This window comes from Periophthalmus magnuspinnatus, chromosome 22 (assembly GCF_009829125.3).
Source record: "Periophthalmus magnuspinnatus isolate fPerMag1 chromosome 22, fPerMag1.2.pri, whole genome shotgun sequence".
NCBI classification, from domain to species: Eukaryota; Metazoa; Chordata; class Actinopteri; order Gobiiformes; family Gobiidae; genus Periophthalmus; species Periophthalmus magnuspinnatus.
This window is the reverse complement of record NC_047147.1, coordinates 26,844,788-26,857,729: the sequence shown is the minus strand read 5'-3', so window position 1 is coordinate 26,857,729 and position 12,942 is coordinate 26,844,788. Positions and strand designations below refer to the sequence as shown.

The window sequence follows — 12,942 nt, the reverse complement described above, 5'->3', positions numbered from 1 at the left end:
TAGAAGTCGCACCTCTGGCCAAACTATGAACAGAAAAAAAAGTGCGACTTGTAGTCCGGAAAATACGGTAATCATGAAAAACACCAACTCCAGACGCATTACGCATTATTCCACACTCAAGTTCTGATGCCTCCAGATATTTTTCGGTGCCGTTGAGACTTTTTGAGCCCCTCCTTCTGCCTTTAGCTGTAGTATAAATAATGAAACTTAAGTTGTGGTAATTGATTTCTCTTCAGTCCACTCAACTGAATAATCTGCAAGGGAAACAAGCACTAAGCCGTTCATTAGAAGATCTGCCAACATGCAAGTAATTCTGAGCTTACTCCCCCACCAGCGCCCGGAGAATACAAACCACAGTCCTAACAGCACGCTTCATTACAATTCTTTTGAGTTGGCCGTAAACGCTTAACTTCTAAATCCTTAAAAACATTCATAAGATTCATGTTTGTCTCTGGAAAACAATATAAATGACTTGGAAATAATCAAATCCAGTGTTATGTATTCAACGGTGCGGTGAAATAATCTGCAGGAGAGGTGTATGTGGCAAAGCTAAACTGTACAAAGTGAAGGCGAAAAGACTAAGACATGGATGGGTTTATGGAAAAGGTCAATTATAATGATATTTTTGTGCAGTAAACATCTTTAAAAACCTTAAACTGGGGTTGATTATATTCCTTCCTGCTTTAAACGTACACTCTAACGTTTCTGGTGGAAGACGTGCCACCTCCATTCATCTGTCCATTTTCTTCCTCTTATCCGGGGTTGCAGAGGCAGGAGTCTAAACATGGACTCCCAGACTTCCCTCACCCCAGACACGTCCTCCAGCCTCAGAGAAAGCCCCCAGGGGAAGACCCAGGACACGTCGGAGGGACTGTATCTCTCGGCTGACCTGGGAACGCCTCGGGGTCCCACTGGAGGAGCTGGAGGACGTGTCTGGGGTGAGGGAAGTCCGGGAGTCCCTGCTCAGACTGCTGTCCTCATGACCCGGCCCCGGATAAGAGGAAGAACATGGATGGATGGACAAATTTTGAAGTAAATATAGACGATAAACGATCATAGTGAAACAAATTTACGCCACTAACGCAACAACCCAAGTCTGTAATGAGTCAGGGAAGTTATTTATTTAAACTTTTTACAGGACAAATCTTAAAATACAGCCAAAAAATAACCAAAATAACCAGTATTACACGCTGCCGTTTGGTCCGTTCATATGCGGCAATAATGTGTCCTACCACAACTCTGCAGACGACACTCAGATCTACGTTAAAGTGAGGGTAGGCGTTGTTTTTTTATGTTTTATACGGACTTACATACCGATTTCTTTTCCCATTAAAGCAAAGCAAAAGTCCACATGATAAATCTTGACCCCTAAAACTCACTCTACATAATTACATCAGATTTCTTCACCTTTTGTCCCGTCTTATCGTCTGTAAAAAAGAGGGTCACTTCCTGTCGTTGATACTCAAATCTGGTTCCTTTGGCTCGGCCTCGGACCCTCCAGCGCCGGTCTCTAATTGTTTACCGCTCGTGTGAAGACGCCGCTAACAGCTCAACGCTTTATCAACGTACCGCATTTCAAAGCAGCGCAAAGGGGCCCAAGGGTGCAATAAAAACCCTTTGAATAGTCTTGAGCTGCGGTCCTCGGGGATCGCCTCTCGCCTGTACAGACCTAATTTAATAAACTTTCTATTTAACCATTCATCTTTTCATTTTGCTCTCTTATTATGAATTCATTCTCAAAGCAGCAGTCTTTTGGTCTAAATATTGCCCCTCTTAGCTAATGCTTACATATTTTCGTCTTTCAGGAGGACCACCTACATCCGTTTTGAATGTATCTGGGTTCATTAGCACCTCGGAGATAATGCAGAGGCTGTATACTTAATGTAAGCACTGCTAAAACGCTAATTTTCCACAAATAATTCCCCTTGATCTTAAGAGAAATTTATGCAAGGGGGTAGAGAGCGGTGCGATGTAACACGGAGCATCTAAGTAAAGTCGCTGTGTACATAAAATGAATTATAAATGCCGGGCGGACTGTTAAAGGGGCTAAGAGAGAGTAAGTGAGTTTATCTTGTTGCAAAGGGAGAGGGAAATCCGCTATTGATCACTGCAGATCGTTTGGTGCTTTATAACTGTTTACAAACGGTCATTAAACAGACGAATTTGTAATTACGAGCAGTCGCCTTGGAGATAGTGATGTAAACAAATACACAGAATCACATAATCAATACATATATATTATTAAACCACATGGAGATATTCAAGGAACGTCTATAATTTGTGGAGGAAACGACATGACGTTATATAAATGTGGGTCAAATGTGATCGTCCAATCAGATTTTTTTTTTTTTTTCCACATTTCTCTCACCTCAGATTCACAGAGTTTCGACGTCATTCCTAAATTCTGCAGAAATCTTGTTTTTCAGCCCCTTGTGATGATTTTTTCTTTTTTTTTTTAACGGATGGACCGTGCCTGTCCCTGATTGGCTGATCCACCTGTCAATCACGCCCATCTGAAAACGAGGTGACTCTCCACTGACCAGGCTCGTGTTTTTGTAAAGAACTGAAGAAGTGTGTGTTCTGGATCCCAGGTAAAAGTATTGACCTTTTTCCTAAAAATCAAGTTTTAAGTTTTAGAATCACTAATCAAACGTCTAAAAAAACAATTAACTTTACAATAACCGCTACAATATATGAATTAGCAAAACTTCTGTTCCCGAATGAGCAAAAAGAAGTGCGTAAAACTGTAAACAACGGATACATCTACAAATCATGTTATGGTTTGGTAGGTCTTGGTTGTTCTTGGTAGGTCTAGGTATATCTTAGTAGGTCTTGGTATATCTGGTAAATCTTGGTAGGTTTGGGCAGGTCTTGGTATGTCTTGGTTGGTTTTGGTAGGTCTCAGTAGGCCTTGGTAGGTCTTGTCAGTCTTGGTAGGTCTCAGTCAGTCTTGGTAGGCCTTGGTACATCTTGGTCGGTCTCGGTCGGTCTCGGTAGGCCTTGGTACATCTTGGTCGGTCTCGGTAGGCCTTGGTACATCTTGGTCGGTCTCGGTTAGTCTCAGTCTCGGTAGGCCTTGGTACATCTTGGTCGGTCTCGGTAGGCCTTGGTACATCTTGGTAGGTCTCAGTAGGCCTTGGTAGGTCTTGTCAGTCTTGGTAGGCCTTGGTACATCTTGGTCAGTCTCGGTCGGTCTCGGTAGGCCTTGGTACATCTTGGTCGGTCTCGGTCGGCCTTGGTACATCTTGGTCGGTCTCGGTCGGTCTCGGTTAGTCTCAGTCTCGGTCAGTCTCGGTAGGCCTTGGTACATCTTGGTCGGTCTCGGTAGGCCTTGGTACATCTTGGTAGGTCTCAGTAGGCCTTGGTAGGTCTTGTCAGTCTTGGTAGGTCTCAGTCAGTCTTGGTAGGCCTTGGTACATCTTGGTCGGTCTCGGTAGGCCTTGGTACATCTTGGTCGGTCTCGGTAGGCCTTGGTACATCTTGGTCGGTCTCGGTCAGTATTCGTTTGTCTACACCACTTGTCACCACTGTATAAGACGAGTCACTATGTCTTTCTGTCTTGCATTAAATAAAAATAAAATAAAAAAAAACAAGTACACCGACCATAATCCTTTGCTGTTTCAAATCAAACAACAAGAAAATATGAGAATTAAAAGTCAATTACACCTCAAACTGTTGTTACTACACAAAAAGAAAAAAAAGAACCCCGCCCATGAACACGACTGTCAACACATCAGGTTTGAACTTTAATGTGCCACATTAACAGTGACAGATATTTAATTTGAGGAAACATAAAATGGATGTGACATTTTAATTAGTTTCATACAGTAAAAAAGTTTAAACAACCTATAGGTCACTTAGTTGTAATGACAAAACATGACAATTACGAGAAATAACTTTAACGCCATAAAAAAAAAAACATCTTATACTGTGGAGGTATTTATTTCTTGAAATTAAAGATGCTCAGTGTAACTTTTCTGGTGCAGGTCTGTAAGTGGAAATGTAACTGCACAGTCAGGAATATGTATGACACCACCAGGTCACGTTACATATCAGACCTGTGGAGATGCAAGCCTTTTTTTTTTTTTAGCAATAAAACACCTGTGATTTGGTAAACGCAACATAGATAAGTTTAATGCAATACGGTGGAACATTCCAGGCCAGGTAATAACATCTCCATGGAGACAAGTCGGCGCCAGACCCTAGACACGGGACGATGGTGAAATTTGGCGTCACGATTATTGCGATTAACGATTATATCATGGTGATTATTAAAGTTGTTGACAGTTTAAAATGTGATATGAAAAATTATACTTTAAGTTTCTGTGTGTAATTCCTCAGTCGTCCAGGTCTGATCCACAGCAAAAGACGAAGTTTAAATCCGTCAACTGGACAAATCGTTGTAGAAGTGAAGAAGTTTTGCTGCTCATCCAAGTTCTGGAGCTAAAAAACAGGACAACAGGGAATCTGAATGTAGAAGGAAAGGTGTAACTATTCCTTACACAGCGGTTGTGCCTGGAAAAACTCCAGAATTTTCAGACAGTTTGAGATTCCGATCCATTTCAAACCTACAAACAGCTTTTTAAGACAAAAACTGGTTCACCCAAAGGACAAAACCCTGACACATAAAGTAATGTGGTCGACGCCATTCAGTGAAGTGAAGAGTGCAGAGAGAAACTAAACAGCGACTTCATAAGAGAATGAACCAACAGCGTCACAAGAGCAGCTCAGGACCACAGTCGGCTGTTCATCTCCATCTCAAAGACACTGACCACGACTTTGAACAGAGTGAGGTTCAGATCTGAGCCAGAGAAAAGAAATGTTTTGAGAGGAGAGTTAAAGACGCGATTTTTGTGAGAAAAGACAGGCTGTTTACAGTTGCAGTGTAGTTAGCGCCTCCTTCAGACAGATATAAAGCAGTGTCCAGCAGAAATCTGACCGGAACTGAAGAAGAAGCGGCTTGGACGACCAGCCAAACGTCTTCACTCTTACGTTTTATCCAGTTGACAGATTTAAACTTCATCTTTTGCTTAATTTAGGTTAAATATTTAAACTTTTAACAGTGAAAAACAACAACGATCTACAATAAAACATCACAAAAAAAGCAGCTTTTCTCTGCACATTCTGCCGATATAATGACGATTATCTTTGTTGGCGATCATCACGGTTCTATTAAATATCCCACCGCTGCCAGACCCATACCAGAAAGTTACAGAGTGCACCTTTAACTGAAGCGCTCCATCGTACAATGTATATGTTTTGTATTAGTTTTAGGTTGTTATTGTCTCAAAATATGAACTTTTCCAGCACATATTGCACCACCTCCACATTTCCACATTTCCAATATTGTGCTGCGTCTCATATCTTTTGGTTTTCGCAGCTTTAGTTTCAGTATTGATCCTTTTTGGGCGGCGGTAACATCATAACATGCCTCACGTCTTTTCTGCAGGTGCTGATGTTGCATACACGGACCGGGGTTACATGCAGTAATTTCATTTAGCCACAGTGGAGTCCCCCTCACCAGGAGTTTGTGATCGCGGCCGGGGGTCTCTTGTCACTGATTAAATGAAATATTGCTTTAAAAAGTGTAGCATGTTTTCTTTTCTGTCAATCAGTTGCAGTATTGTTGGGGATAAACCGGTGAGTTATGAGCGAAACCCAATAAGAAGTTTATATGTGGTTCATTACACGTAGATGGTACTGGGATTTTTCAAGAGGGGGGGGTGAAACATTACGTGCAATGGTCACAATTAGCAGCAAAATTACATAAAAAAAACATATTTCACTTTTCTGTTAGATGTTAGTGCTGCTGGTAGATGCTGATGAAGTAAATAAAGATAAACGATAATATTGAAACCGAACCATAAAGTAGAATTATTCCCCCCAAAAAAACTATTCTAAATGTATAATATTAAACAAAAACATGAGCTGAATATCTGTGTAATCCCTCACTTGTCCAGGTCGGATCCACAGTAAAAGAAAAACTATAAAATGACCTGTCAACTGGACAAATCGTTGTGAGCAGGGCCGGGTCCAGCTTTCAGGGGCCTAAGCTGAATGTGTCTCTGGGGCCCCCTCCTGGTTCAACTATTGGTGATTCACATTTGACACATTCTGACTCTCATCACTTTGACCAGTTGTCGTTTTTTCTTCATTTATAGTGGTTTTAATGTGTTCCAGTTGGCGACAGTTAGATTAAATTTACATTATGTCGGGTCCTTGCTCCGGCGTAAACACAGAGCTGCCCTCACCTCTGCCCGACTCAAAAACAAACACAACAGCAGCAGATTTTTTACTACTATAGATATAAAACAAATGTAATTGTTTGAGAAGGATATTTAGGCAGTAAACACACAAGCCCTGTGTCTAATAAAACTTGAGATATTATTTTCAGTATAAATGTATGTGCTTTTGGGGGCCCCCTGGTGGCCTCGGGGCCCCAAGCAGCTGCTCAGTCTGCTTATAGGCTGAACCGGCCCTGGTTATAGGAGTGAAGACGTTTCGCTGCTCGTGCAAACCATTTCTTCTGTTCTGGTCAGATATAAGGCAGTGTCCAGCAGTGATCTGACCAGAACTGAAGAAGCGACTTGAGCTGAAATAACTAAATAGTAATATCTGCATCTATAATGAGCCATAGAAGTTATTTATTCGAACTTATATGGCTCAAATCTTGTCATATTTAAAAAAAACAACAACAAAAAACCCAATAATATCCCATTACTGCAATGAAAAATCCCCGCGATAAACACTGACCCCCAAAAATAACAGTAAGTTGATCGTGGCAGGCCATGAACTGAAATCTGCTTTAAAACATATTGCAAATGTAAGAAAAAAATAACTTAGAGATATTTTCTCCAAGATCTAGGGCTTAGCAATTATTCAAAATTTAATTATTACACCATTCAGCTACAAAAATGTGAAAAAAAAGACTATTAATCACCTTCTGTTTAGAGTGACATGTGCACTCAAAACCTGGAGCAAAGCCGCTTTTAATCGACTTGGGCTTTTAAACAAAAGTGTTGCAAAACATCACTAATAAATTCACGAGTTTCAGGATGATGAAAGTCAAGCACTGTTGCCATAGCAATTAGCAATAAAAAAACGATACAGTTGTCCCTCGCTATATCACGGTTCATCTTTCGTGTCCTCGCTGTTTCGTGGATTTTTTTGTGTAATTTTGCGTGTTTACAGAAAGGTGTATAAAGTCTGTGGTGGTTTTACAGCTGCAAAACATATAAAATAATCGTAAAAAATAAAGGATTTCGCCTATTGCGGGTTATTTTTAAAACGTAACCCCTGAGATAAACGAGGGGCCATTGTATTTTGGCCATTCAAAATACATCAGATATAAAAAGGAAGCAGAAAACCATAAATCCACTGCTCAATTTGGACAATACAGAAGAAACTGTTTGAAATAATCACATTTTCATTTATAAAACCAGACAATCGTGATGAGAACTATCCAAGCCGCGATACAACATTTAAAAAAAACAGCGAGCGCAGCCAGTGAGACGGCTAAAAACTCTCAAATAAAACATAAAAACGCAACAGTCGTTATAAAAAAAAAAACCCTGTCACCGGGTTAGCATACCTGCATTAGCTCCAGCACACGAGCGTTGGGCTGCACTTGATGCTTGCTGCAGCTCTGCCGGTAGGCCGCCATTACCTCCGTCAAGGTGAGGCATCTGTCAGCTGAAATAAAACAATACACTCATTCAGCGATTTAATGTCTTCACATCCCAGCGAGGCACCACAAACCATTCAAAAGTGCTTAAGGGCCTGCGAAATGCCATACGGTAAAGTGTGCTAGTGCAGAGGGGGGGTCCATGAGCTGTTTGCGACAACAACGGGGGAAAGCGGCAGTCATTGAGGAGTGAAAAGAAGGACATGGATCTCTGTCTGGACTATAAATCAACCAATCAGACAACTCGATTTATCAAGCATTGCCTTATGGGATGGGACAATCCAGATGTGAGACACCACCGAGGATTACGGAGACGGGAATACTCTATCATAACATATCCTTTGAAAGACGCTTTGCATTTAAATCAATTACTAAACTGCCAAACTTTTGCAATAGAACTGATTGATTACTAGACCATCAATAAAAGTGCCGCATCAGTTGTTGTTTTGCCGTTGTCCGTCGAGCGGCGAAGTTTGATGTGAGCCCTCTAGTGGTAGGGAGCAGTACTGGAAAAAGCCCATACGCAGGTTAAAGGTGCGCTACGGGGCGTTTCTGGAGAAGGATACGTCATCTGCATTGGACGTATCGTGGAAACATACGGGCAAAGCACAGGTCAGATACAAACATTTTAAATTGAACGTTTGTGAAATGGCGTCTTGTAGGCGGCGGCGCTCGACACGCCACTGCGCCATCACGCGACGGTTCTGCGGAAGAAGTTACAGGAAGTTGTAGAAACATGTGAAGCAGGTAAACAGGAGGTAAACGCTCCTGTTGGACAAAAAAAAAAAAAAACCCCGCTAAGTCCAAGTTTAAAACTGAAGACAGAATGAACCTGGACGTCCCTTCAGAAAAAAGTTATAGTGCAAAGTTGTCTTTTTTTTAACCATACTGTAGTTGTTTAGTGCAAAAATAAGGGAAAATGTACTACAACAATGAACTACCAGTTTGTTTTTTTGATGCCCATGTTACCTATACAGTGGTCCCTTGTTTATCGCGGTGGTTCATTCTAAAAATAGTCTACAAAAGGGGAAATCCGCAAAGTTTTACAATTATTCTCCATGTTTTTGTCTGTAAAACCCCTCACCACACACTTTGTACACTTTTCTCACACAGGCGTTAACATTTTCTCACATTTCTCTCTCGTTTAAACTCTCTCAAAGTTCAAACCTTCGTAGGCGTCTTTGTCGGTGCAGAACGTTTCATCGACATTGTGGGTTTTGTCGGGGAGAAAACAAATTGCAAACGTACAGCACTTCAGAGTCACACTGAGATCCAACGTTTATGTAAATTTGTCTGAACACATTCTGTACTGGACAGGAGACACGGCACGGAGGAGACTGATGGACAATGGTCTACAGTCCAACAGCCAATCAGGACGCACGACACAATGGTCTACAGTCCAACAGCCAATCAGGACGCACGACACAATGGTCTACAGTCCAACAGCCAATCAGGACGCACGACACAATGGTCACACAGCGCCTTAGCCAATCTTAAATTTTCGTGGAGTTTGGCTATTGTAAAAAAAATAAATAAACTACAGTAGTTTGTATTAGGGCTGTCAATAGTATCAGAAATATGATGGAATGTGGACCACTATGAACCGACCTGGACGACTCTCCTTTCTCTTTCCTCTCCTTCCCTCCTCTCTCTCTCTCTCTCTTCTCTCCCTACATTCCTTTGCCCTCTTTTTTCCTCCCCCTCTCCTCATCTTTACTTCACTCCTCCCTCCTCTCTTTTTCCCCATTTTTTTAAATCTAATTTCTCTCCCACTATCTCTCTCATCTCCTCTTTCCTCTCTCCATTCCTTTACTCTCTCTCTCCTCCCTCCCTCTTCCTCTTCTCCTGAGAGCAAGTATAAGACACAGAGTAGTGCACATCCAGGGACCACTATGAACCAACTGGACTAAACCAGGACTAAACTAGGACTGAGCCAGGACTGAGCCAGGACTGAGCCAGGACTGAGCCAGGACTGAGCCAGGACTGAGCCAGGACTGAGCCAGGACTGAGCCAGGACTGAGCCAGGACTGAGCCAGGACTGAGCCAGGACTAAACTAGGACTGAGCCAGGACTAAACTAGGACTGAGCCAGGACTGAGCCAGGACTAAACTAGGACTGGGCCAGGACTAAACTAGGACTGGGCCAGGACTAAACTAGGACTGAGCCAGGACTAAACTAGGACTGAGCCAGGACTAAACTAGGACTGGGCCAGGACTGAGCCAGGACTGGGCCAGGACTAAACTAGGACTGGGCCAGGACTGAGCCAGGACTAAACTAGGACTGGGTCAGGACTAAACTAGGACTGGGTCAGGACTAAACTAGGACTGGGTCAGGACTAAACTAGGACTGTCTCAGGACTAAACTAGGACTGTCTCAGGACTAAACTAGGACTGTCTCAGGACTAAACTAGGACTGTCTCAGGACTAAACTAGGACTGGGCCAGGACTAAACTAGGACTGGGCCAGGACTGGGCCAGGACTGAGCCAGGACTGGGCCAGGACTGGGCCAGGACTGAGCCAGGACTGAGCCAGGACTAAACTAGGACTAAACTAGGACTGGGCCAGGACTAAACCAGATCATGGACCATTATGAACCGACTGGACACTGAGGATTTACAGATACATGGGAAAAGAAAAAAAAGTTCTATTGTTTAATGTTGAAAATGACATTCTATCGTCTAAATAAATTGTGTTTTTTACTTTCATTGAGGAATCCAAATCACTATTGAGTATCGATTCCATTCATTAGTATCAAAATGGGTTGGTTTACTACTTTAAGGTGGCACAGCTCAATATTCCAGGCAAAAGTAATAACATTTCCATGGAGACAAGCTGAAAAGTACACAGTGCACCTTTAAATAACTGATTTACTTTGGGAATAATGGTTTTATTCTCATGATAAGACATAAGGAGGATGAAGGAAAAGGCCTACTTAAAAAAAAAAATAAATAAAAGTAAAAAATAAAATTAATGGCACGCTCATGTATCAGATTGTGCGCTCACCGTTTTTGTTTTGGAGCTCGGCAAACCCCGACACAATCTGCTCATCGGGAGGGAAAGACACATGCTTCCCCGTTTTACTTTTCTTCTTTTCCGTCCCGGTGTTTCCCGTTTGCTCCTCACTCTCTTTCTCATTGCACCGGGTCATCCCTCGTTTTTTCCTGCAACGAAAACCAAAACTGTAGGAATTCAAAAGGGTCAAGTTCAGCTTCAGCTCGAGTCTCTTCTCGTGTCAGGATCGAGAGGAGAGCGACGCCATGGCAGCAGTAGTTTTAGTAATCCTTGTTTGTGCAGTTGATAAATAAACAGTCGGCTTTGGTGGATGTAAAGAGAGGTACTCGGAAAGACGTGACTCTAAAGAAACAATATCTTATTCATGAGATGTGCGTCGGGTTGCGAGTGAAACCTTGTATGTTGGTTTCAAGTGACACTTTGTAAATAGGCGAGGCTCTGTGCATTTTCATGGCAAGGCAAGTTTATTTGTACAGCACAATTCATACGTAAAGGTACCGGTAATTGAAAGTGTTTTACAGGATAAAAAAGACATTAAAATCACAATAGTACAAATCGAAACATAAATAATCACAAATAATCATCATAAAATTAACATTAAAGGAGAAAAGTGCAGAACTTATTAACCTACTGGAGACAAACACATGGATAAGTCGTTTTTTGACAGTTTACCTTTGATTTTTGACATGTTTTTAGATGTAAAAAGCTGCAGATATTATTGATTTGATGTGGCTGTTAAAGTTCTACTCTGAGTCCATTATTGCCTCTAGATTTCTCGCCTGATTTGAAGGTTTTAGAGAGAGAGACTGGAGGTGACGCTGACATTTTCTCTATGTTTCTGTGGGCCAAAGATGATGACTTGAGTCTTGTCTGAGTTTAGCTGGAGAAAGTTGTTTTGCATCTCATTTTCATACCTGTCTCTGTTCAATATCACGACATCTCCTGGTCAAAACACAGGGAAATAAACATTTTATCTGTATTTTTAACAGTTTTGAATGTATAAGGTAAGGCATGGGTTTTAGATTCTTATAATATGTATCATTTTGCTGACTTTTTCCATTAAAATGAGAACAAAATAAAAGTTTTTAATTGGTAATCGTCATGGTCTTAATTTTTCACACCTCTGAAGCCCATGAATAGTTCTACTTTATTTTCCTTGACGTTTTAAACTGAAAAACTATAAGCTTTCAAATGCAATAAAATAATATGTCTATGGAAAAAATGTACTGTTCAAATGAAAAGATCATTTAAGTTTTGGATTTATGATAATGAAATTTTAAGAAACAAAATTCAGTGGGACATATTGTAAAATAACAATATTGGCACAAAATTGTATCAGGAAATAGGATTAATTAACTTTGGCTGATGAAAGACTTATTAATAAAAGGAAAAACAAGCACTGACCTTTAGATATGAATGGGTATTCTGTGATATCTGCATATTGATCCAAAACTTCGAACATTTTCTTTAATAATTAAAATAAGTTTGATGCAAATGTGTCTTGATTTAAGTTTACAACAATAGCGGCTGCATTCTCTCCTCACAAGTAACAAATGGTTGGGGTCACAGTGCAAACTTGTACCTTGAGTGTTTGCTAATTAACTCCATATTTTCCTCATTTTTGCACTTGATGTGTCGCACAGAATAACTGGAGGCTACAGCCATATTTATCACAAACTCTCTAAGCATGAAGGGCAAGTCAACAAAAAGACATGGGGAAAAAATGGCTCTTAAAACTTCAAGAGGACCATTACTAAAGAAGAGTGGGGCCTGTGTTTATACTGCAGAGCATATCAACCATTGCATAAATAGTAACATGAGAAATGTCACTGGGGCTCTGTCTATTTCAGGAGGCTGAGGACGGGGCTACGAAACAAATGGCAAGGTATTCCACTGTGGATTCTCAATGGGAATTAGGGGGTTTGCTAATTTGTAGCACCAGCACACAATATGGCAATCATCTTAACTATTTAGCTAAAATGATTTGGTAGCAGAAGCAAAAGTAAAAGAAATAATTGTAAAAATAAATGTATATATATTTTTATTTTTTTCCACTGAATTTTATTGGATGCATCTGTTTCAAAAAATAAGTAAAAATAAAGTTAGCAAAAAAAAAGTACTAGATTTGCGTTAAACGAATTAAAAATAAAAGTATTTCGTGTTTGTTTTGTATGGTGCATATATTTACCTGCTAGCTCCCCAATTTGGCTTCATCCTTCGACAAAACTGGGCGTTTTGGCTTTATAA

At 40.9% G+C, this 12,942-nt stretch overlaps 1 protein-coding gene across 1 annotated transcript in view; it reads right to left on the bottom strand.

Moving 5' to 3' along the window:
- si:dkey-288a3.2 (protein phosphatase 1 regulatory subunit 37) overlaps positions 1-12,906 on the bottom strand; it is a 100,329-nt gene extending 87,423 nt beyond the window's left edge. The window contains exons 1-3 of the mRNA XM_055230961.1: positions 12,884-12,906; positions 10,687-10,844; positions 7,592-7,692 (exon numbers count right to left, since the gene is read on the bottom strand). Of these exons, the coding sequence (XP_055086936.1) occupies positions 7,592-7,692; positions 10,687-10,831 (246 nt within the window). The 5' untranslated portion in view covers positions 10,832-10,844; positions 12,884-12,906. The remainder of the gene's footprint in view (positions 1-7,591; positions 7,693-10,686; positions 10,845-12,883) is intronic.
- Positions 12,907-12,942: the final 36 nt, after the last annotated feature.